At 44.8% G+C, this 26,763-nt stretch overlaps 1 protein-coding gene across 1 annotated transcript in view; it reads right to left on the minus strand.

The window, feature by feature from the left end:
* The window catches only part of LOC144153299 (uncharacterized), a 74,684-nt gene that overhangs the window by 22,042 nt on the left and 25,879 nt on the right, over window positions 1-26,763 (minus strand). The window contains 14 exon segments of the mRNA XM_077684950.1: window positions 1,745-1,994; window positions 2,850-2,966; window positions 7,928-8,060; window positions 10,984-11,075; window positions 12,736-12,962; window positions 13,301-13,432; window positions 15,307-15,351; window positions 15,429-15,464; window positions 15,946-15,975; window positions 22,759-22,885; window positions 23,729-23,845; window positions 24,318-24,377; window positions 24,379-24,461; window positions 26,061-26,215. Of these exon segments, the coding sequence (XP_077541076.1) occupies window positions 1,745-1,994; window positions 2,850-2,966; window positions 7,928-8,060; window positions 10,984-11,075; window positions 12,736-12,962; window positions 13,301-13,432; window positions 15,307-15,351; window positions 15,429-15,464; window positions 15,946-15,975; window positions 22,759-22,885; window positions 23,729-23,845; window positions 24,318-24,377; window positions 24,379-24,461; window positions 26,061-26,215 (1,604 nt within the window).

Raw genomic sequence — 26,763 nt, forward strand, 5'->3', positions numbered from 1 at the left:
CTATCCGTGTTGAATAGAGTAACTTGTTTAAGGAGATTATCACCGTATGGAAACACGACTGCTCAGACAGTCTGAAATGGAGAATTTAACTATCCGTCTCTCTACTAGCTTGGGGCGTGTACAATAATATAAAAGACGCGGCCTGCGGGGGCGTGGCTTATACTGCGGCCAACACGATAAAAGAACATAACGCGAGACTGAATGCATAGCAATCAGGCTTTCGCTTTCAAGTTGTATTAGGGATAACATAAGAGACCCTTCGGATTTTGCCGCAGTATAGCTTCTTCCTGGAGCCGAAGCTTTAGAGGCCTTTCGAAGTCGCCAGGCCAAAACCACGACCAATCAACTGAGCCCAACCGACCCCGATTTACGCAGGACAGTCATTCCCTAGGAGTATTCGACCTGCTTTCCGCAATAGATGCGAATGCAGCGTCTAAAATACCAGTTTCCAACCATCGTAGAAGTCGTATATTTAGGTCACCGCTTCTATGGTGTGAACGGAAAACAATATCGGATACTATAAGCGCCAGGAATTGGCCGTTGAGACGTACGGGGGAAGAGGCACAAGTTACGTAAGAAAACTAGTTTGTACCTCCTCGCACTCGTGTTTGAACTTCAAATGCATTACGCCTATAGTATCCGCAAATATATTTCTCCACAGAATAGAAGTGCTGACGTAAAGATACAAGTTTTACGAAATCAGTGAATTTTACTTCTGTGCGCTTTTTAAAGGGGAAAAAAATTAAAACGCTTCCCGCAGTCGAAATCGAACCTGTGTCCCTCGCCTTACAAAGCCGGCGTATAGCCGACTGCCCCACTTTATCATGCCGCCATTCCGGCGCCGTCGAAGCAGGGTGGATTTGGAGAAATGTGTGTGGACGTGCAAAGTTAGCAGACAATGCACCCCTCCGCCTAACGACGCCAATAATTCAACGCTAGGGAAATCCATGGGATGCCAGTTTCAGTAAACCACTAGAGAGCACAACCTCAGGGCGGTAAACTATCCCGATGAGAAACAAGCGTTCACGTAAAGAGCGCACAGTCTTACGCCATACTCTGGAGCAACAGAATCCGCTCGCTTATAGGAATTGGTTCGTGCGGTGCTGAACTTGATTTGGAAAGCTTCACATATCGTTGTCGTTTGACAGAGGGGTAGTCGATTTGTAACGCGAAATCTTTTTTAGTGGGAACAAAGGGCGTCTTGTCAAAAAACTAAGGCATTTCCTTGAAGACCGGATGGTCTACCGAAAAACACTCAGAAGATATCTGGACACACGGCGCGTGCGTAAAACAGGGCTTACGTTGTGTCAAAACAGTCTCTTCAAAGTCGGGAAAAATAAACGGTACTAGATAAGGCAATGCAGGCATCGATCATAAAGAAGGAGTACAATAGTACACCTTTATTTCATAAACAACATTTAGATCGTCCGCGGATGCGTTTACTTTTTGCAGGAAAGATCGTCGCGTTGGTTTTCACTTCATTTGCGATTTGGTCTTCGAAGATTTGACGATCGGTTGGACGCACTTTCAGCGAAGGTTTTCACGCACTTTTGCACAGTTATTACGCGAGAAATTTTTGGCGCTTCTCGCGACTTTCTTTAGGAAGGGATATGGTTAAGTTGTTTGACACGAGGGATGTTGGCGACGGGTTTTCGCTGCATTGCTTTGCAGGTCAAGACTGATGAAGCATACAAGACTTTCGCCATTAACTTATCGGCACCGACGCATTTCAAAACACGCTCACCTTCCTTTGGCGAAGCTACCATCAGCTGCGAAAGTTCGCGCAGGCGGGAATAGCGAGCCCGGCACGTTCCCTCGGGGTCCTCGAAGTCGGCGTAGACGGCGGCCGCACATCCTCCAGGGTACGCCTCGAGGAAGGACCGCACCGTGTCGCCGATGGAGCGCTCCGTCTCGAACGTCTGCACCCAGCTGCTGTTGCGCTGGTGCACGCCCCGAGGAGCCAGGGCCAAGGCGTCCTCCTTCACCCAGCAAGTCTGCGATCATCAAGGCGCAGAAAGCTGTGGAATGGCTTTAACGCTTTCTGTCGCAAGGCTCTTCTTTGAAACTGGAACGAACCGGACTTCAAATGAGCGCCTGCAAATACAGTTTTATGCACTTGAACACCCTGTCATTACTGCGCTTACTACGCACAATATCCGTGATATTTTACATTTGCTCATATCTCTGCTCGCTAGTGATTGATTGATTGATTTTAGGGTTTAACGCGCCGACGCAACGCAGGCGGTAAGGCGCGCCGTAGAGGAGGGCTACGGATTGATCTTGACAACCTGGGGATCTTTAATGTGCGCCGAAATCTCATACACACGAGCGTTTTTGCTTTTTGCCTCCATAAGAAAAGCGGCCGCCGCGGACGGGAATCGAACCCGCGACCTCGTGCTCAGAAGTGCAACGCCTTAAACACTGAGCCACCGCGGCGGGCTCTGCTCGCTAGTCGACACGGCGCCAAAGATAGGAAGAAAAACTGAGCAAACTACGTCGACAAAATAGGCCAAGTGGCTGCACACGGCAAAGACACCCTGAGCCTTGTGTGTCTACTTGCCTTTCCGTGTACACGTCTATTGCGGTGTTTTCCTTTGTCGTAATGTACTAGCTATACAAGCTTGTATTATGCTTAAGCTTACTAAAGAGCCTTCAAGAAATAAAAAAAATGTGATCATAATAGTCAAATTAGTTTTTTTTCGGGACATGATTTAGGATACAAAGTGGGTCCGTAAATAGTTGTTCATCCCTCAAACGATGGTCCGTTCTGACTTTTGTTCAAAGAAGCTGTCTATGGCTATAGTTCATTGTCGTCCTCGTTCGCGTTGGAACTAATAGAGTCTACTCACCCGGTCGTAGGATTCCAGCCTCCTGTTGACGCAGGCATCACCGAGTGTCGTGTTGGAGGACCGGGTCTTGAATCCCATGACGGCGAAATTAACTGAAAGGCACGTCGCCCTTGGTCGCTCTCGTTGGGGCGATGCGATGAGTTTCTGAAATCGAAATGGCGGGAACATCTGCCAGCACGCACGCACGCCCATACATGCACATACGCACGCACGCGCTCTCCCTTGTGATAAACAGGTTCATTATCACGCTTTTCAATCCAACCTCCTTTACTAATAATACTGGGCGGAGAACGCTCGCGCTGCAATAGTCGATATATCCTAGATAGTGCGTGGGTGGCGTTATTGACGACATTTTCTCTGGCACCGCCGCACCGAAAACGTTTGTGACCTTCTGTACTACTTGTGCAGAATGCCTCCAACGTTATTCGGGCGGAAGATTTAACGGCGCCATTCTGCAAAAAAATTAACAGCGGCTTAGCTCGGCTATGCCAGGATATACGTGGCGTGAGCTAAGGTTCAGCTGGTTATTCTTAGGTTTTCTGGTTGTCTAGGATTAGCTGATTATCATGCTTACTGCTGCTAAAACTATTTCCAATCCAATCCAATCAAATGCAATTCAGTCCGGTCCATCCAGACAAGTCCAGTCACTGCTCCTCGCGCATGCGCAATACGGCTCTCTAGGAGCCACGCGAAACGGCTATTAAGCGGCTCCGGCACAGCGTCCGGCTTGGCTACAGCGCTACGGAGGCGCGCAGCTGGGCACGCGCCGGCGCCAGTGCATCCGCCGCGGCTATGACGTCACTCCTCTAGAATGCGCAGACCGGCGAATGTTAAGACCCAGTTCTCTACACACCCGTACTCCAATTGGATTGGATCCAATCCAATCTAATCCAATCCAATTTAATCCAATCTAATCCAATCCAATGCTCCTCGCGCTTGCGCAGCAGGGGTCTTCCAAGGTCCACGCGAAACTGCTCAACCTCGGCCAGTGTAGCTTATGCTACAAAACCGCTTTGTTCGGTGCACGGAATGGCCGCCGCTGTAAACAGTAAATGCTAAAAATTAAAGCTGTTCCACTCAACTTGAAAGCTCCGAAGTGCGGGGAAGTTATTCGCGAAAGGTGCTCTGGCGTCCTCTCTTGACTAGTTTCACTATCAGCCTGGCATTGATACCGAAACTATTCAAAGGAGGGCGCCGCAGCCACTGGAAATGCCTATAAAGAGCCACTGGATTCAGTTTTGATTGATTTGGGGTAAATAATTCGTTCATTCATGTTTTTTCCGTATTTTGTTTTTGTGTACTTATTTGCGGCCTGGCAACGGCTGCCTCAATGGCAACGGCGAAGCGCAAAGACGACCCCCAACGCTTTGCATATGAGTAACGTGTGCTTGTGCGTGGCAATGGGGTTCACATCGGCTTCGTAGCGCGAGGTACCCAAGCTCGATCCTGACCAGGGAAGCGGTGATCTTTTCAAAGCCTCCGTTTGGGTGCGTGACTCCCAGGCAAGGGTAGCGAGATACCGTGACCCATGACGAGCTACGACGAGAAGCCGCGCCCCTGAAGTGTTCCGCACTTAAAAGAAGAAACTGAGTTCGTTTGGAAATTGAAACCGGGTCTCCAGAGTAGAATCCGAGCGTATTATCATCGCGCTACATCCTCCCGTTGGCAGCGGTGGAAAAAAAGTTAGATACGTGTGTGCTACGTGACACTCGGATCCTATGAGACGGCACGCAAGTAAAATATGGCTTGTGTTGCCAGTCTTCTTGTAGAATCAACTCGAGCCAAAAACAAGGAGACGAAAGCGAAGAAAAGAAGTCCATAAAAAAGGCGACAGAAAATGAGCCTGCCGATACAATTCACGTCAAGGCGAAGGAGCGAAAGTGAAGAAAAATGCGTCGCAAATACAATCTAGCAGTGCTAAGCATCACCAGGCTCTTGCCTTTAAATGGCGTGCGCAGTCCTAAAAAACCCCGAGAATATTTTTGTTTTTTGTGTTGCTTCATTTTTAACCGTAACCTGTAAGGGCTTATAGACATTAGGGGGGGCAAGGCTATCTACACCCCCCCCCCCCTCAAAAAAAAAAAAGGTTCCCGTGTCGTACGACGAATCAAAAACCATTTCCAAGACGCTGAAATATAGATCGTAGTAACTATACTTACCTGTTAGCTCAATTGCCACCGATATCGCAACCCTTTATTTTTGAGTACAACAAAACCACTCAAGATGAGGAAAAATGCATGTTTTATGGCGTAGAAATATCGTAATTTTCAAAGAGGGGTTAACCGAGCGCCCACAGACAAGAAAGACAAACTTCAAGAGCGCTAGAGGGAAGAAAATGAACTAGTTCATGTTCTTGGCTTAAAAATAGCTACCGCGACAAGCCAATCTAACGAAGCCACCTGGAACCGCGAATATTTCGTTAAATCGAGGACTTCGTAAAATACGGGACTGTCATTTTACAAGCAGTTGATTCTATAAACTCGATGTTTGAAGACAGGCACATTCCGGCAGCTACCGTGACATCGTAATTTTCGTGGCAGAGGCGCTGGCCTGCCGCTCTAAAAGTCCGTGGGCAAACTAATAAGCCAGCAAGGGCTTGCCCTGAGGTCGTTACACAAAAGCGGACGCGCGTAACAGAGCGCTTTTTCTTGTACCACTTCCCGCTGAGCGGAACCTTATTGGCTATAACATTTTTTAACCACATAAACAGGGCTTCCTCCAACTTCTCGCGCGAGGTGGCCTCGAGGTTAATGCTTCGTCGACGCAATTCGAAATGGAGTGCCACGGAAAATGGCGTCCTTTCCCTTCAAGACTGTGGAAAGCGCGCTGACCGGGACGCCGTGGTTTGCAGCCACGGCTGTACTGAGTCTCTCTGGTAGAGCTCCGAAAAAAAAAAAAAAAAAAAAAAACCTAGATGCCTCGTTTTTTTTTTTTTCGACCTGGCGCAATAATTTTAGTGGCGTTCTCACGAAGCAATTCGAAATCGCTCCTTCGTTAAGGGTGAGTGTTTCTAGAAATACTCCGTTAAATCGGGAAGGATGCTAAATCTATATCGTTAGATCGAGTTCATAGCAGCATTGAGCCGTATAGGCACCTGCGGCGGAATCCGAATTCATTCGTTAAGTTATATCGGGGGATTCGTAAGATCTCGTTTCGTTAGATCGTGTTCTGACTATTTTGAATGAAAGAAAAAAGAGCAAGAAAAATATGCGTCCTCGGTGAAACCCGAACGCGTAACCTCCGAATTACACGATCGAGACCTTACCATTTGGGCGATCGAACGGCTATATTCGCCACCGCTTAGATTTATATAAATACGTAAACCATCGTTATCAAAGAGTCGTGGGGAAAGAAAAGTGAATTTGATGATATAAGCAAAATTCTTTAAAAGTGGTGGTACTTTTTTTACGCACTGTAGTGTGCACCGCAAGCACCTTGAATAACCCGACTTCATATATGATAAGTTCACTCTACACCACAAAGTAGAGGACCGCACGTTTTTCTACCTCTCGCCCAAGCACATCGAAGTTTATTAAAGACGATAGTCTTTCTTGGGCTACTTAAACCCAGAAATTTTGTTATGTCTGTATGTCTGTCTTTCTGTGACTCGATTCAGCCACCCGGCCAAAGTAAAATTGATATTGCGCAATAGTCTTACATACTCAGTCAAATGTAAACGTCTAAGCCCGGTTTATATGTTCATACTTGTCAACTTTGTTGAACAAGAACAAGACATTACGCAAATATAAGACAGGAAATTAGTACACAAGGGATATTTACAGTTCCTTTATTAAAAAATTCATGGATGCTTGGGTTTTCGATAGCAAATGATATTTTACATCTACTGCAGAAAACCGCCGCCTCTCGGCGGCATATGAAAAATCACGCGGCAACAGCAACGAAAGGTTCCCGTAGCTAGGTTCCACGTTCTGCTTGGAACGCACGTGGAGCACGGCCACGCGGTTCTATAAACCGCGGTTCTATAAGTCGGCCGCCTCCATTCACGCGCGTCTCCGCCGTACTGCAGCGCTGGCATCGAGGAACCCCGCCTGTAGCAGTGGAACGCGGTAAATTCAAATCGCCTTGATCAAACCTTTAGTGTGTTTACCTTGGGATGAGCGCGACGGAACAGGAACAGCATGACAGGTGAGCGGGAAAGCAAAAGGGGGCATTTCCTCGGCAAATGTCTACAAAGACCATCGTGTTTCGACGACATTTTCAACGAAAGGAGCAGATACGAGGCCAATTTTTTTTTCTTTTTTTTTGCTGATCATCATCATCGTCATCATAATAAGCAGCAGCACAACAAGCACAACCACAGCCAGAGCCTAGTTAGTTCAACTGCAGGACAAGGGCCTCTCCCATTCACCTCCAACCACTCCTGTCCGGTGCGGCTCGAGTCAATTCTTCGCCCCGAATATCCTTATTTCGTCCTTCCATTAAGCTTTTGGCCTTCCCCTTCTTCTAGACCATCCTCTCGGTATCCACTCTGTTACCTGGTTGTCCACCGGTTGTCATTTCGCCTAACTGTATGTCAGCCCCAGTCCATTTCTTTTTCTTTATTTGAATTATGATATCATCTACTCGAGTTTGCTCCCTGATCCAAGAAGCTCGTTTCCTGTCCCTAACGGTTACTCCTATTATTCGTTCTGTGTCCCCGGTGAGCCGACCTAAGTTTGCTTTCCAGTTCTTCACTAATGCGCCAAGTTTCCGCTCCATATGTCACCACTGGCAGGATGCATTGGTTGTAAATTTTTCCTATGTACAGTGCAAGAAAAGACGTGGACGCAGACAAGTGAACGGAACAAGGGCTGCTTGCAACACCATTTTATTTTTACAGGGCCTTATTCCGTTCACTTCTCCGAGTACCTGTCATTTTATTTTTTGGTGCAATACCCAAGCATAAATTACCAACTCGTCCAATCTTATACCTTGGTAAATTTGAAAATTTGTTTCTAATCTTACGAAAAAACGACGGAATACCGCCAATTGTTCTCGTTGCGTATATGTTCCCCGTGTCCTCTTGCTCGTTGGTCCCCACTGTGCGCACTCAAACATGATTCAGAGCCAAGTATTACCGATCGGAGCGTTGGTAGACGTACCATTATTTCGAAGTGCGACTTGTTTAGGACGATGTTGCTGGGTGCAGCGACGGTGCAGTTGAAGCCCCGAGGCATGGTGTGTGTGAAGAGCACCAGGAGATCGCTGCTCCTGAAGTTAAGGAAAGAGGGCGCTGTCATCATCATGTTGACCAAATGAAGTGGAAAAGACGACCATTCATACAGCAGCAAAAGTGAACATTTATATCTACAGAATGATGCGATAGGAAACATGAAGACGAAAGGTCTTTGCGCACCTGGCGTGTCTTTACTCGTAGTTGCCGCTTTTCTGTCAACCTCTAAGTGCGCATTAACGCTGGCAAATACAACATTTTTCCGCTAACGAACGGAAGCGCCCACCTTACTAACCTTCAAGATTCGATGCCACTTATACGAGAAGTTAATAGAAATGTAGAAGCAGTGAGGCAAGCTCAGATTAGAATAGGATACGAAATCTGGCCTTCTCAATTACAATGAAATCAAAATAAGGAGACTAAGGCCAAGGTCAATGCGAATTATTGGATTCAGGCTGGAGGCATAAGTTTCCAACAAAAGCAAAGTGGAGAAGGAAATGGCGTGCGTCAATATTTTTCCACAGAGTACTGGTCCAAGGATATATCCTTGAGGCCAGGAAACAGGTATGGTATATTGTGACGAAAAACAGCGCCAGAACGAGGAAAATGGAAGGAGTTCACAAACATGATCGTGCTGACAATTGACTAAGTTCTTCTTAATTTCACCAGGCAATATAAAGCGGAACAGTAGAGTGACGTCATATATGCATCAGACATACGACCGTTCGTGTCCGAGCTCATGAGGCCAACTTGGTCAATTCACAGCTCAGGTGTACCGGAATCTCTGTCCACAGTCCCACGGGTGAACTTTTCGGTGTATTTGTTTCTGCGCTCAAACCCCTGGAGCACACCATGGAAGTTCCGGAGGCGGGCGCTCTGCATTTTCTGGACTCAAAATTGTGCCAAGTTCGCCACCTATGCTGGAAGTGGTAGAGGTACGCGCCAAGAACCGAAAAAAAATTTGATATTTAACTCAGCCCATTCAATGCTCATGAAGCGTGGAATAGCCAACGTTGCATTGATGACTGCGGTGGTTCGGTCTTGGGCTCATGGAATGGAAAGCAGCATGGACACGCAAGTGGAGCGGTTGCTGTCGGCAGGCTAACTAGAGGCCTTGATTTCGGGTATCGGCAAAGCAATTCTGAAAAAACTCTGCTCGAGTAACAAAAACCAGAGACGAGAAGAAATATGAAAGAAGCCACTGGGATTCATTTCCTAAATCCACAACGTTGCCCACCTGATCAAGAAGGTGGCTGAAAAAGCAAGTGTGCGGCCAGTGTTTTTGGTGTTCAAAGAAAGTGGGAGTGTGTGTAACAAGGTGAATACGCATGGACGCTCAAAGGTGTAATCCACGACAAAGCAGGCGAAGCGCTGCGTTCCATGCCACGACTGCATTGTTGAGATGCCCATCGCTTGCGGTCGTGGGTATACAGGGAAAACCGGGTGATGCCTATAGATATACGCCTGAAGGGGCATTCCTGATCCCTCCGAGTTGCAATTGGAAGCAATTTGGCTGCGCACTGCAAAGCCTGCAACTACACACTAACGCGAATTTCTCGCTGCGTGGGCAATACACAAGCGTGGCGAAGGACGGGTGAGCACTTTTTCAGCAGCCCTGTAGAAAAAGAAGCTTGGATACCTGTACGCGTGATTTCTAGCTGCTAAGGTGACTCAGTGGCTGCACTTTTACATCAAGAAATTGTTTCCGTTTTCAGTGTTTGTGCTTTACTGACGTATATCTGACGTCACTCACTTTGCCCGTTTATATTGCCCGGTGCAAGAATAAAGAGTTTGCTCAGCACTCGTGCCTCTGTACTCATTTTTTGTCCTCATTTAAGCGCTGTCCAAGTTCAAACCTTAAGTAAGTATTGAGCGGCAACCACAGATAGGCTTCGTTAAATCGGATGGGTCTGCTATGAAGAAAGTGCCGTATCCAGTCGTGTTTTCTTTTTTTTTTTTTTTTTTTGGCGATGACCCGTATGGACCGTCCATTCGAGCAAGACACATCAATCCGTTCCGCCATTTAAGCTAATGATATACGGCGGCATTTCGAAAACACGAATAGTATGATTACTGAGCATGCCTTTGTTAAGCTGTTGTTACAAACCGCTATTACGATTTTCTAGAATCACCTGCAACAACTTGGGCTTCAGAATACGCCTGAAAACATACTTTGCCAAATCTTCATCCTCTACGTAACCAGATCTACAAGTCAGAAATGTCACCGCCCTTCCCACTTGCGGCCAAATCCGGGTAACAAAAATAAAATGGACACCAATGCTACAACGGAATAAACGTATTCTTCACAAGTACGGAGATGCACAAAGAATGTTTATGGTTACCTTGGTTCACGCTGTCGTCAAACATTCCCTGACATACAGTGCCCCATATATGATTGCGCCAATATTCATCTGCGTTCCTACAAATCGAGTCATACAGCCACACTCTGAACGATCACTGGGCTTCCTCCGCGTATTATAGCGAATCGTTTACGAACGAGCTCGTCCGCCAATACGGCCTACAATCCGCACATTATTTGACAATAGCTGATCCAACATTCACCCGAACTGTACGTTGTGCGCAATACTCCACATTCGCTGGCCTTAAACCTCCCCTCAGATTTATTCCCCCTTTTAACATGTTGCTCGTACCTCAATCATGCTATCAAATCTCTCACAGTCACTTCAGCAAAGTATAATTGTGTAGAAAAGCATTATTGCACAGGATAGGATAAATTTCAATCAGGAATGAACAAGCACGGGTAGTGTAGTGAGGATATACTCTGGTCCTTGTGAAGCTGCCAGGTTGTTCTAGAAGACGTCGGCAGCCCCTTTCGTTGCTGGCCTTACCCAAACAAGCACCAGGATCCTTGTTAACAAACGCGTTAATACTACTATGCAGAGCAAGCGAGTAGCCAATGGTGATTATAATCAACTTCGAGTCATGCCCAGCCTTACTTACTTGCTTAGGTCATTTAACTTTGAATCGTTGAACTCCGTGGTGTGGACTCCAACGATGAGCTTGTACTTGCCTTCCAGCTTCTCAAACAGTTTCTAGGCAAACAAAAAGAAGCAGAATAACGTAAGCACAGAAGGGGGCAACCGGATGATACGTGCAGGTCTGAGCCAAGGCATGACCGGATCACTCCAAGTGAGTTTGGCTCGATTTGTCGGTACCTTATATCCGATAACTCATGCCAGCCGCATACGCGGAACAACAAGGTTCTTAATTAGACGTTGTAACGGGGCGTCTCAGTGCGCTTAGCAGTACGAGCCGCTGCGGTTGCCCTCGCGGCTGTAATCGTAGATTGATCGTACATTATTCAAAGTCATTGGCTTAAAATATTAATTTCATTTTCATGAATCACTCTATGAACCAAACAGTCATTCAAATTGGAGAATAATATTTAAGGGGTGAATTAATTTTTTTGTGTGTTAGAACAATTGTGTGCTGGCGTGGAATTCTCAGTTGCGTCCTTTCAAAAATGTCCATTTTGCGTCCGTTTCAGTCGTGACGTAGCTGCTCTTTTGAGGCCTTCGACCAATGGATGTGCTGCGTCCCAACCAATTGTCTGCTTTCCGCCAATCAGGGCTCACTCGAGACGGCCACTTTGAAACGGGCATGGAATGGACAAAACTTAGAATTGCGCCCTTGTACTGTTACGGAATTCTTATTGTTCTACCTTTTGCCCTGTAATTCGCCTGTCATTTCTTCCTGCTCACCCTTCACGTAATCCCCCAAAATGGATCTTAGGGCACGAATAAACAAGCTAGCAAACAAGCGCACAAATAAATAAGTAAAATTCACAGAGTATTTAATGTTATCCCTAACCCGACTTGACGGTGAAAACCTAAGTGGCGATGCATCGAAGACAGACTGAGTTCCATGTTCCCTGTTTCCCATTCCATGACTCCACACGAGGGTCGCCCCTGTCTAGCCGCCTTGGCCGCTCACGTTAGCGCATTTGTAGGTGTGTAATCCCTTAAAAGCGGCGCTATTTTCGCCTCCACCGTCGACCTATCTTCTTCTTTCGGCGTTACCATTTTATCAATGACCCCTATATTGACGTCCACACCAATTTCATAATTCATTCGCATTTTCCCACAATATTATTTACTCAAACTAATCAACCACGTTATATACTACTTAACTACTCGCGGTATGTGGCTTATTAACTTAATGCGTTCCCCATAGTTTGCTTTAACTCGCTGGAGGCGTCTAGAGCATCCGCGTATCTTTGAAGCTTCCGGGAGGGCGAGCATTTCACCGCATGCGCCGTTTACTTCGGTACGTGTGGTTTAATACCGACAGAACGACGATCTATGTGAGGACTTTTGCCTAAATCCTACTAACAATTTTTAAAAGGTATTTGATCGCGGTTGTGCACAGGAAATTGTATGGCCCATCCGGAATCAATGCTGCCATAATTGTGGTCTTCGCGAGGACGTCTACCCCAGCAGTATTACTTTGCGTTTGACTTCCTTCCGAGGAACATTCATTCGCTTTCTCAGCACACTTTTATTTGCGACTGTGCGCAACAGTGCATTCTGGAATTGATTTTCATTGATAAAATCATTGTAGCAATGTCGAAGTTTTTAGAGTAGAGCAGGATGAAGTAAGCAACGAGGAGCGCGTCAGTAAGATATGCTTAACTGAATGCACGCGTTTCTTGGTGTCTAGCGGTTTTCACGTGGCACTGTCTCAGTATCTCACCCCCGTCATCTTCACCAGCTTCCCAAGGTCAGCGCTGGGCGTAGAGAAGACGGCGAGGCCCGCGAGTCCGTGTCTGTCCAACTGGTTCGTCATGGCGGATACGGCAGACGGCATGATGGCCGAGCCATTCTTGTCGAACAGCGTGGCCAGCGTCGACGGTATCACTGCCACAAGGCCTCGGCTCCGCGTCTTCGCGCAGCGGTGCACGAACTTGGAAAATTTGGGGTCTGCAATAGTTTTTCACCGCGAGGTACAGTCAGGGAGCTGCCTTCCGCGGCCCTGACTTCGGCTGCCTTTTATGTGTGAAGCCCCACGTCATACCAAACGACAATGTGGGGTAAATTCACGGAAAAAAAATGTCTCGTCTTAGCCGATATTTCGAGATATCCGAGTTCGAGTCAACGAGCGATTACTGCACATTGTTCTTTCGGATTGAAAAAAATGACCTCTTTAACAAATTTGACGCTATACAAACATGGTCTTCGACGACCCTTGAGAAGTGACAACTGGCGTCATGCAACTCAACCAAAACAGGAATCTCTAGCATATCAAGCGAACAATTCACCATTGTCGGGGATGAACGGATACACCGGGCCGTCCGGGGTAATGCGCCGCGTGTACACCACGTAGGAACAGAGCCGCATGGGGAAGCGGTCCAGGTTCAAGGCCGACGCAGATAGAATGCACACGAGGGCGTCTGGAATGGAATGAAAGAGGAAGAAAATGCGCGTAAGAATGAAGCAGTGGCTCGCACCCGACCTAAATACTTGCCGTGGTTGAACGCGACTAAACCAAGTGTGTTGTTCTCGCGCCGAGAGCGCCTAATACGTTCGCAGTTAACCGCACCGCAATACCGCCGCTGCGCGGAGCAGTCGCCGGTCTATGCGTGAACATGCAGTGACCTTGGATTCAGCGAGCGCCTCCTTGAATCATTTTGAGACAGCACGCCCCTTATTCTTTCTACCCATTCCCCTCTACGCACCCCCGCACCCCGCTTGTAACGAACGGGAGATTTGACGCTTCAGCTCCGCAACCGCACGAGGCGATGGTTTGACCTTGGTTCATCGTGAAGGTCACATTGACGCTATAAGGCGCTTTCTTGTTTGTAACTGAATGTAGCTTTTATTTTTATAAGAACGACCCTGGGACCCACTCAGAGAAAGATGGCCCGCATTGATCTCTGATCGAATAATGGTCCAGCGAAGCCCACATTGCCTGATCCAGATGTGTTTTCGGCGTGTCGCATGTCGGCATGTCGCATATCCGGCATGTCCCACGGGGTTGCACCGTTACAACCACAAGCAGGCATGTATCCACTCTACATCAGCTGCATGAAACAGATGCTACCGTGCATGCCTCTATATAGACTCAGTACTACCTCGTAGTCCTGTACATGTTTACATAGGACCTGTATCACCGGAAAAGCTCCTCTGTATCGCCATATATGACCGCTATCGTGATGAGCAATCTTTTTATCGCTTATACATGATTGTTCATGGTCAAGTATACCTTATAGGTTTCGGGTACATCCGGTGACCCCCACATACCTGACAAGTATAACTCCATACAAAATCTACCTAAATTTTTCAGGGCCAACCATACATTATACGATTTCATCTTGACAAGCATGAATTCGAGAGCGTTACTATAAGAAATAACATCAAGAATATCAACATTCCTAATATACAATTACATTTTTTCTCTAGTTCAAATCAATATTCCACGCCCAGTTCAAATCCTGAGAACGTATGGTGCTTTTGTTTCCATTTTTACAGATTGAATCAGTAACGAGAGTCTCCTTTTAAAAAAATAAGCATGCTAATAGCGTAAAATGTGTATGATATTGTGGGTGCTCCAAAAATTTTGCGGAAAGGTGCGCTTAAAGCAACTACTATAATTGAAAAAAAAGAACTTCGTATAACTTCAGAAACAGCGCTATTGAAAGCTGACTCGTGCACACAGCCAAGTGTAAATTAATGTGTTTATCATTCTCAACAATGGCAACATAAAATCGTACCAGTATCTCATATCAAGCCTTTTTCCCAAATCAAATCAAATGGAATCACATGTTGCACTTGTCAAACATTCTGTTCCCACTGAGCAACTCTCATTTAAACTTTGTTACCGGCTGAATGAGGAGCAGCACATTTTTACCAGGGGATATGCCTCAGTTGCCTTTCTGGCGCAATACCTTAGCACAGCAATACGGTTTACATTTCCGCTTGCAGTGACGTGACCTTGTATCTTTTTCGTATGTTTTCCCTGATTTCCACTTTACCAAATTTATACAAAAAGGCGCTATTTGGATTTCACAGGTAGAAAGATATTATTTGGAAGCCCCACAGGTTATTAATCGGCGATAGCAGAAAAACCTCCAGGTACCGTCACTCGTCCTTGCATCCTTGTAACACAGCCTGAACTGCTGTTTGCCGAAAACTTGACACACGCGTCTTTGTGGAATGGAACATTTTCAACTAGAGCAAAGTTCGTGATGTCTTTGAGTTCGCGTAAAGCCTGTAAAAGTACCTGTTAAATGGCATGAAAATGCTAAAAAAATATCGCGCAACTCACGGCTGGACGTTGCGTTCTGCACAGCCGTCTTCGGAAGAGGCTGACCTGGACGGAATAATAAACGGCATGTACGATTAAAGCCTGTTTAATTGTTACCCTAGCCGTGTTTAGATAGGTCTTACCATTTATGTTTAGCTCCGATTCCTGATCTGGAGCGGCTGAAAAGAAAAGAAAAAAAAACGAAAAGTTTGATTTACAGGCTGCGTAGATGTACTATCAGTATCATATGAAATGCGAACACGAAAATATGAACCAGAACGTGCAAAATTGAAAAAATACTGTTCGTAGAGTTCATATAATGGTACGCTATTGATATGTTTGGAAATCCACTTTTCCCAACTTTGTTTTTGCAACTAATCCACGCGTCATTTTGGCTTGCATGGAAAGAAATCGCGCTATTTGTGTGTTCAGGTTCATATTTTCGTGTTCCCGTTTCATTTGACGCCGATAGTACAGGCTATTGAAACAATCCTCGAGTGAAGAACTATATGAAAAATTGCTGGGAGGCGGTATTAGTGTTTGCTAACCGACCATGTTCTCGACATAAGCCCAATACGAATGCGAAGAATCAGGCAAACATCAATTTAAAAGGGGGCCACTGGTATGTATTCTGACAATAGCCGCCGGCACGTTACTTACGAAGAGGTGACGTTTCAGGACGCTTGAAATCTGAAAAAAAAAAAAAAGGAGAGTTTTGGAGCTCAGAGTTGACACTCGCGAACACGCGATCAAAGAAGTCTAATAGAAGGCGTGCTAAGCCAGCAAAGAAGAAACAACTCAAGACTGGCAAAAGCACCATGTGACAATGACGATAAATCGGGAATACCAACTATGAACTGTCGGGAAAAAAGCGGCGGGTATTACCTCACCGACTATTTTAAGTGCAGAGCACTTTAGGCGCTCGCCTTGTCGTCCTAGCTCGCTCGCTCAACCCAAGTATATAGAGCACCAGGGCGGCGTCCCGGGGTAACGCTGTTGTTCCCGGAGTACCGCAGAGGCTTCGAAAGCCAAGCGGTTTATATAGTCATAAGCGTTCGAAACCCGTGAAACGCTGCCGCTTTTCATACGTCTTCCCGTTGTTTAGGGCAAAGAAAACTATAAATACATTTGAGGAAAAATATAAGTAATTAACCGGCAGCGCCCGCGTTCCTTCAGTTCAAGACGCCCGGTTTTTTTTTTTTTTTTGAAAGATAAAGTTTATTACAAAGAAGGATTAAAAACATACCGTTGGGTTGGTTTTTACGATAGTAAAAGCAAAATGTGGCAGTTGTGGCAAAATGTGGCAAGAGAACAGTACTCCCGCTAGAGCAATTTCAGGCAGGGGGCTCGTGAGCACTGCGAAGGCGGGAAATTGGAATTGCATTTGGTGGTAACAGTGATCGGAGAACGGCGCTACAGCCCGTTATGGCGAATCACTGCTCTGCACTTTCGACAGCTTTCACATTGGGTAAAATGGCTTTAATTTTTAAAGACGATAGTCTGTCTTGGGCTACTTAAACCCAGAAATTTTGGTCTGTCTGTATATCTGTCCGTCTGTCTGTCTGTGACTTGATTCAGCCACCCGGCCAAAGTAAAACAATGCCTGCGCAATAGTCTTATATAGTCACTGCTAAATCTACCCGTCTAAGTCCGGTGTAATGTTCATACTTGTCAAAATTGTTGAAGAACAAGACATTACGCAAATATAAGACAACAAATTAATACAGAAGTAATACAGTCGAACACGGATATATCGAACTCCAAGGGGATCGTGAAATAGTTCGATATATAAAATATTCGTTATAAAAATATGGGCTCTGAAACCTCACCTACGGCGGATGATCACTTACCGATCGGCGCATTCATGAATGACAACTAATTCCGCACTCACGACGCAACAGGACGCTTTATTTCCGTGAAAAAAAAATCGCTGATCTTGGCCTGCTTCTTCGTCCTGGAAATGAAATTAAAGACGCTGGTCTCGATCTTCTAGAGCCTGTCCAGGTGCGACAGCCCAGTTCCTTCCATGTCGTCGCAACAACGGCGAATCAAGCCGAACGCAGCGGCCACTTCACCCGCGGAGTACGATCGTGTAGCCGCCTCCTCGTCCGGACGATCTTCGCCACTCGAGCCTGGGCTCCTAGCTGCGACGGCAGCTACGATATCCTCGCCACCAAGGCTCGCAACAGCCTGAACATTGGTGTCAGCGTTCACGAAGTCGTCGGCAGACTTTCCGGCTGAAACAGCAGCCGGGAAAAGTGACGACAACTCACGAAACATGTCGCCCATGCACTCGTCGTCGTCGTCGCCGTCTTCGCAAGCTTCGGAAAGTTCGGCCATCACAAAGCCTGCTTTCCGGAAGCAGTTGGCCACGGTCTCCTTCTTCATGCCGTTCCAAGCGCCTGTCATCATATGTATGGCCTCCAGTCGGGGCATCCCTACCACGCACTGTCACATTTTCCCAGCGTTCGGGCTTCTGTGCCTAGACAGATTTAGCATACCGGGCTCCGTCCGCTAACGCTACGGCGGCCGGTAGCGGGGCCCGACTGGGCAAGCGCAAATTCGTTCCTGTAGGGGGGATTAGTTCCGCGAGCCAGTATTCGCCATGCCCGCGCATTCCTTACATCCTCCTCAACCTTAATCGGGGGTGCAGCAACCGCCGAAGAGCACCTTCCAGCTCGCGCGGCGTTCGATATACCCAATGTAGGGAAAAATACGGTTCGATATAAACGTACGAATTCCTATACTTTTACATAGAATTTTCAAGGGGATAATTTATGAGTTCGATATAGACAATAATTCGAAATACCCGTGTTCGATATATTCGTGTTCGACTGTATTTGCAGTGTTGCTTTATAAAAAATCATGCATGCTTGGCTTTTGCGAAATTAAATACTTCATCAACTGCAGAAAAAAAATTCCCTCCGCCATCCCCTGCTGTCGCCCGCGTCACTATAGCTTCTGGCGCCATTTTAAGAAATCAACCGGCAACAGTTACGAAAGGTTCCACTAGATAGGTTCCGCGTTCTGCTTGCAACGCACGTTAGGAAACGCGGTTCTAAAAACGTTGAAGTAGGCCGCCTCGATTCACGCGCGTCTTCGCCGTACGGCAGCGTTGGCATCGAGACACCCGGTTTGGAGCAGTGGAACGCGGGAAATTTAAAATGATTAAAAAAAAAAAACCTGTGGCGTCTTTACCTTGGGAGGAGCGCGAAGCAAGAGGAACAACATGAAAGGTGAGCGGGAAAGCGAAGGAAGGCATTTACTTGGCAAAAGTCGATAAAGACTATCGTCTTTTGACGACATTTGCAACGAAAGGAGCAGATACGCGGCCAATTTTTTAGTTTGGCAGTTGAGCCCTGCAGGAACCCATTTAAAAGAATTGTTTTCTGTTTATGCATTATCGTACCCCTCTGGTTGGAGATTCTGTTCTCCTGTGGGTACGAGCCCACCACTTCCTGCACGCATACAACCCTGTCCACCTGTTCACTTCGAACACCCCTTCGAACGTTTTGAGCGAAAACTAAGAGCCCCGCTATTCGGTATGAGTACCGTACGGGTAGAATCGCAGGTTATGGCTCGAACATCCTGTGTTCGATTCTTTACCGTATTCACATTTTTACGGGAACCATGCACTTTTGTACCGTATAATGTTCTCTTGGCTCAATTACGAGTATATGTTTGCAAATAACGTTGGTGTTGGACGATGTGCTGCATACCAATGCGCCTAAGAACGCTCGGCGTGTTGCCGGAAGTGCCTGGCTTGTACAGGTTTCGGAATGCAATATTTATTTATTTTATTTTTATTTATTTATCGATACTGTTAGCCTCAACTATGGAGGGTGTTGCAAGATTGGGGGATACATAAAAAAATTTCGTGCACTTTTTGCACAGTCCACAAAAGCAGAAACAAGGAATGAGGTGAAAAACAATCACTTTATTCAAATATACTACACGTATGAACACGTAGGAATTCCAAAGATAACAACGATTATGCATTACATATAGTAACACATGAAAGTTTCAGCAATAGAGAGTACGGAACAGAAATCAAGAAGGACTGTTTAACAAAAAGTTAGACAATTTAGAAGTAAACTTATAAGTGATGAACTAATTACAATTTCAGAAGTAAACTTATAAGTGATGAACTAATTACAATTTCATTAGGAAGACAATTTAATTCTGTTCTCGCACATGAAAAATAGGAGTATTTAAAGGATTTATTGTGGAAGCTGTACTCTAAGATGTTTGTCATGTTTTGTTATTGTAGACTTGGTAATAGATGGAGTAATAAATTTCTCACAAGGTATTTTTAGGCCGCCATGAACTAGTTGAAACTAAACTTTCAGGCGTAACATTTTGGTACGTATACTTAGTGTAAGTACTTCAGCTCTTCTGAGTAATTCGTGGGGTTGTCTTAACGTTTATATTTATTGTGAATGAAACGAATGGCCCTTCGCTAGACATTTTCTAGTTTATCAATAAGGTGTTTTGTATGAGGGAACCAGCAGATTATACAATATTCAAGGATCAGTCGTACAAGCGATTTGTGAGCCAGCAATTTTGTATCAGGTGAGGCCGCACAAATTAACCTCTTAAGAGAATGGAGCGAAGTAAGGCCATTGTTTCTTACAAATGCTAATTGTGTATCCCACTTTAAGTCAACGGATATAATTATGCCGATGTATACCCTCAAGCTTTCCAATTGTGTTTGCTGAATCTCATAGGGAAATATTAGTGATTCTTTTTTCCTACTAACTGTCATGGTAGCGGTTTTTTGTGCGTTAACTGGCTTTCGCCATTCTTGGCACCATCATTATAGTTTGGAGAGGGCCTGGTTAAGTGCAATCTGATCGTCATTGCTTTATAAATAATACAATCATCAGTGAATGTGCGGAATGTAACATTAATATCGTAAGCAATTTAATCGATATAGAGAAAAACAGAATTGGCGCTAGGACTGAGCCATTAGGCACTCCTGAGACTACTTCTAAGATGTCTGATGATTGATTGGCACAATGAACAAGCTGTCAACGATGTGAAAGGTATAAAGCCAGTCATTTAAAAACCGTTCCCTCACCGAAAAAGTCACTTAGGATGAGATAATTGATGGAACGCGGTCGATAAGTAATATCGCTTTCTAGATTCAATGGAGATAAAGCGCGATATCCGCACAGGAGAGGAACAAGGTTGAAAAAGCTTTGTGCGAGCGCCCACTCTCATTCGCAGTCGGGGGCCTTCTATATAGCAGTAATTGTAAGCTTACAGCAGTTCTAGGAATATCATCGCACCATACTGTATCGTGAATTTGCCTTATGGAAGAACCAATTAATGGAATTGTTTTGACTACACCATTTCAAAGGTCTCTTCCGAATAGAGTACGTTGGTTTCTAAACTTTTCCCTATAATGAAATGCAGCACTTTGTGGCAGCCCGGAATACATGCTTATACAATATGGTACCATTAACTAACATGAGCGCTAATGGTAAATTTATGATTGATTAGGTGAGCGTCGAAGAATTACGAATTTGGACAATGAGAGTCGTTAATTTTTCCAATGATATATTTCAGACCATCTAGTCCCTAAGTGAATATTAGGGACTTAGTAGCAATAGCCAGCCAAAAAAGTAGCAAAAGTAGCAATAGTAGCAATAGCCAGCCAGTCAAAATTCCATTCGACGAATAATCTCCCTTCCCGCTCTTATAACTATTAAATTTGTTACTTTAGCCAAATCGGCATTTTTGTGTATACGCATTTTTAAATCGTATTTCCGTCGTTCACTTCCGGCATTTTTTTGCTTAGTCTTCGCTTTTGAAAATGTGCGTAATATATATATCACGCAGATTTTCTATTTAAACAGCTTTTTTCAGTTTTTTTTTTCGAAATTCTGTTCAACCGCAAGCTCCATTGCGGCATTAATTCAATGCGTTACTTTCACCAACTATGAATTTTCGTGGAAATACGCTTTTTATTCTTATCCCCAAGGTTCTTTTTCCCGGGAATGCTTAGGTTAATCTTGGTTTTTAGGAGGAAGTGTGTGCAATGCAAATTTTTTATTCCTTAATTAAAGTACCGCAAAATTATTTTTTTTAGGTATTGCATTTTTTGTGTGTGTTCTGAAATTCCGCTCGCCCAAATATACTATCCATTTACGCTACTTTAAAAATTAAGTTGTTACTACCGTCGATTAGGCACTTGGGTCGAGATGCAGGGCGTTACACGGTTTTGTCATTTTCGGATCTTTTTATTCGTATTTACAACGTTCTTGTGCGGGCATCTGCAATTTACTGTGTTTTTTAGAGGAGATGTATAGCATGCATATTACTGATTTTTGTCAGTTCGTTCGTGTAAATTTTTTATTCTTTTTAATTTTTTGTACTTTTTGGTTTACCCAAATTCCGTTCGATCAATTATCGCTACTTACTTTATTTAAATAATTAAATATGTAACTTCCGTCAATTATTATTTTTGTACAAATATAGGGCGTTATACGGTGCCGCTGACGGGTACTCGGTAAAAAATGCTACGCATTAAAAAACGGCGGGGTTTTTTAAACATAACTGGTCATGCGAGCGACTGACACGCGCAGAGTAGTACATTCCGATTCGTCTCTTTCAAGTCTTTCCTGTATTTCTTCACAAGATGCTTCTAATTCATCATCATCATCAACAACAACGGCCTGTTTAGGCACACTGTGAGACGAGGGTTCTCCGATTGTCCTCCACCAGCTTCTGTCCTGCGCTGTCCGAGTCCATACTTTGCCTCCAAATTTAGTTAGTGCCTTAATCGAGTTAATAGCCTCCCCTTCTTGTCCCGTATTTTGTTGTGCCCATTCTGTTGCCCTCGTGGTCTACCAGTTGTCAGTTCGTCGTAATAAATGGCCATCTTATTGCTATATATATATTTTCTCTCCTTAGAGAAAATTTTGACGGGAGGAGATAGTTTTGTGCGCTTAAAGTAAATTTATAGAATAGCAACTGCCCGGAACCCAAGCCCTTTATATCAGTAATGCCTACAAATTTAAGCGCAATTACGCAAATACCAGAATTTTTGTGGGGAAGAAAAAATATGTAGCCTCATTTCAAGTGTTTTATGACATACGAAAGCAAGTCACAGATCATTTCCAAGTCTTCGCCTCATTTCTATCAATTCTAGTACCAAATGCCTTCCACCGTTCGCATTTCCATCGTTCACTTGCTGTCTAGTTGTATCACGGTCTCCTGAACAAGACCCGCTATCAAGTGGGCTGCAGAAAATGGGCGCAGCTGAACATGCCTTCAATTGCATATATCTCCTCTCCGAGCGTACAAATAAAGACGCCTACTTACACCCGGTGCAGTCTTTTTTCAAAACCTCCAGTGACTCCTTCTCATCTGTTGTTCTCACGAAACTCATAAAAGTTTGTAAACCTGCATTTCTGTGTCGAACAGTCGGGTGTTCAAGTGCAGCGAGATAGCTCTAAAAATACTCACGCGCTGCCTCTGCGACTTGGGCTACGCGGGCGAACGACACACCGGAACCCTCGCAAGGCTGGGCGTCCACGTCTGTGCTGTACAGCGCCACGCAGAAGCGGGGATAGAGACTATACGCGCGAGTCACCTGCGAACACACAAAGACGGTCCTTGTTTGCCATCTTTTCATTAGACTTCACGGTCCAGATAACGAAGGACGAGTTTTCCCTGTAACTACAGCCGTGTTTATTACCTGTAGAGTGTATTATCAATGGTTTGTAGCTTTTATATTTTGTATTACTACATTATAATGATTCTAGAGTTATGCTTTCGAGTTGGTGGAACATAAGGAAAAACAGCACAAAAATACTGGATGGAAGAAAAGTTTTTTAACGAAACTTTATCTGAGAAACAAGGGTTTTATGCAGGACAATGCTATTGCGACACTGTGAATGCCGATTTTGGCCGCCCGTTGTACTTGTTTTCTTTCGGCCTGTTTTTTGCGCGCATTTTTTTTTCTCCATTACAAAATATGTAGCCCTGTCTGTTGTTTATAATGTTCGCAGCCGTGTATGCTACCGTGTCTAACTCTTGGGACCGTTCTGCGAAGATGCCCTCACGCTATGAGCACACATATATACCTTAGTGCACGTCTGGTAATGTGATTTTCATCGCATTTTACCATCGCGTATAGAAAACTGCTCCATTTGAAATGCATTCTGTTTGCTTTTGCGAGAAATTCGATAAAAAAATACCAGTCAGCTGCGCTCATATTTTATCTATCCCAACCATCTGAACTATCCTGCATTAAAAGTTCGGTTGCACAATCAATGGTGCTACTTAGGACACGATGGGTTTAACTAGGATAAAAAGAAGGAATTGAAGTAAGTACAGCTTTCTGAAATAAAACAAACCGTGAGTACAAGAACTAAGATGGGATCCGAACCTGGCTGGCTCATGCTACCGCAGAGCTTCTAGGTTTAGACTGTACCTTCTCACGGAGAAGGTCTGCTGTCTCCACGGTGAAGGAGACGCTGTCTTTGGAGCGATATGAAGACAGCAGGGATTTAGACTCTCCTGTACTTGGCCAGTTCTCGCTGGAGCAGACCTGCAGGAAAAGGGCCACTTGCTTCAATCAGCGTGCCACCATAAAACATGTCGCTTGCTACCACCGGTTCGATGGCGTTAGGAGTCTGAGAAATTCTTTTGGCTTGAGTTTTAAGGAAAAGTATTCAAACAGTTCTCTTCTTTCTTCTTGCCAAGAGTGAGCGCGAAATATATGCCTGTATAGTATTGTAATTCGGATACCGATATACATAACTTTTTTATACTGCGCTTCTTCATTTCTCTGTCGCAGGACCTGGTTTTTTGTGTATGACAGTTATTTATATAATTTTGGCATCGAAGCGCATTTCTTGTTTATACTGTTCTACCGGAAACTATTGCGAGAAGTTCAAAGTGCCGTCATGTGCTTTGCTCAAGTATCACGGCTGTCTCGCCTTGTCAAGCTGTTGTTACAACTTTTGGCCAGAGGTGTCACAACTTTGTAACCAATGCTGAAATGAAATGAAACATCGTACGTCGTGGCTCTCTTGAGACTCCTCGCAGGCAGAATCGACGGTGGCGTTGCCAGCGGAGCGGAACTTGATAGCTGCCATATTGAATGAGATGCAGGTTGGCACGGCGAATGGCTGCAGTGCTTTGATCCAACTCAATGCCGTCACCTGCGCGAAAATTAATACATTCTATACTTGAACGAACACTCATAAAGAAATGAAACCTCTAAATAACGTAAAACTACAATTTTCAAAATTTCCTGGAGCTCCTAACCCTCAACGAAAAGGTCGGTGTTCATGTAAGGTGAATATCAAAATTGAACCTAACGTTCCTCGTTCAAATTTTCGCCGCGGCTGCCCAATTGTTTCATACATAGAATGAAACGGAATTTTCAGTACCGTCTACCAAGTTAAATTCGATAGTCGTTTACTTTTGCGAAAGTATACGGCCTAGAAGAGAATATTCACTTTGGAGCAAATCATCACGATGTAAATACACAGTACTCCTAATTATGAAGGACCAAAACTAATTAATTAAAGCTTTATCTAGAAAAGTTGTTTACAGCTAATGCTTTCAAGCGTAAGATTGTTAGTAGGCAGATGAACCAAAATTAAATGTTTTAAATGTTGACGCGATGTTAAAGAAACCACATTGATCCGTGCTTCTTATCCTCCTGTGTCGTTACGGTGAATTTGTTCAGTTTCCACATTTATGATGCCATATTTTTTTTCCAGACAAAACCTTTTCTTGATTACCAGCCCTTCCTGTGTATTTTGTTCCCGTATAAACACGTCCAAACAGCTTACAGGCGAGGCAAAAATGCCGGATTTGATTGGGTGGGGTGGCAAGACAGGCATAGAATCCAGGAGGATGACAATCCACAATAATTAGCCGGCCTATTAGTCCTGCGGATTTGCTACACAAAAGTTTAGATTCTGATGTTTAGATATTTATCAATTTACTCATCACTGCGAGGAAGTCTGCCAAGTTCGTACTGCCAGCTGGTGGCGATACTACGCCATGGAATGGCACTGCTGTGAAGGCATACACAGAGTTTGTCAAATTTTTCAAGGCCAAGCCGAAAGTGCACAGGCCACAAAAAATTCAGTGTACAAGCTTTCAGTGCGCAAGCTTACGTCCCGAACGAGGCTGAAACGTTTTATGACGGGAAGCTAGTGAAAATACTTTATTTCTTATTGTCCTAAAATAATTTTGTCATAGTTAAACGTTAAGCTAATTGTTTGCATTATTTTTGGTCCAGAAGGCTTAGGATTGGTCTAGAAAATTTTGAGAAAGCGTGTATATGCGGCTTGAAGGATCGACTAGCGAAAGTATTAAGTAATCTGGGCATAAAAAATATAAGTCCCGTTCATTTAAACGACGCTTTCGCAAGCTTCGAGGGAGTAATGAAGGCAATAAAGAAAAATATGCAGCAGACGCAACTCCGGGCTATTTTTCGCCGTTTTTTCTATGACGTCACAGTGTATTGTTTGTGCTACTGGCGACCGCAGATCAAAGCCACCGCCAAGAAACATGCCTGGGCGATTGCAGAAATAACTATGTTTTTAGGGCCGGCCAACATCACGCCACTTCTCCCCATATTACGTCACTGAGGCGCAAAATTTGAACAGTTTGAAATGTTTCTTACGTTTTTTTTTTGCTTAAAAACATCTTTCGTGGCTGAAATAAATCTGAGCTGCTTACGAAAGGCAAGTTCTTTCAAAGTGAACAAAGTAGCATTTTGTCGTCATGGTGCCCTTCAGAACATGGCGCGACGGTGTCAGAGCTCCTAACCGTGGGCGTGGTCTGCAGGCACGAGTCATCGGCGGGGTGGTCGAAGAGCGACGAGTAAGCGGTGCGGCAGAAGGGCCACGTGTGGGCGGCCCTGAGGTGCGTCTGCAGCACCAGAACGTCCACGAACCTGCGCGAAATGAATTAAATGGTGCCTTAGTAAAGAGCGCTGGTAAGGTAATATTACGCATATCTATTCGCGCACAGGCAGTAGATGGAACACAAACCACAACGCGACCTTTAGCAGATGGTACAGAACGCCACTACGGTGTAACTTGACTGAGCCTTGCTCCAAACAATGTTCCGCGAAGTTCTGCATAAACACTCCTTGATATTCCAAAGGCCTTGGTGAGGCGGAGTTGTAACTGTGTAAAGGCCGTTTTCTGCAAGGAAAAATCTACAAGATCGATTTCCTCATTGGCGTTCTTGGTATGTGCGAAATATCAAAGCGCTATTTGGGATAAAAAAAAAATGCTTTTTAACATCACTCGTCCCAAATGGCTCCAAAATATTGACAGATGTACGAAGTGTGTCACTGACAACTGAATCCTAGTTTATTTTTGTCAATAAAATCACTGTTACGTGACAGCGTCACAAAATTCTTGATGGTCATACGCTCCACTGTGGAACATAGGCTTTTACCTACCATGTGATAACCAGATATTTATTACAAACTTG

Source organism: Haemaphysalis longicornis, unplaced genomic scaffold (assembly GCF_048455015.1).
Source record: "Haemaphysalis longicornis isolate Haplotype H1 unplaced genomic scaffold, Haemaphysalis longicornis Haplotype H1 scaffold_9, whole genome shotgun sequence".
In the NCBI taxonomy this organism is placed as follows: Eukaryota; Metazoa; Arthropoda; class Arachnida; order Ixodida; family Ixodidae; genus Haemaphysalis; species Haemaphysalis longicornis.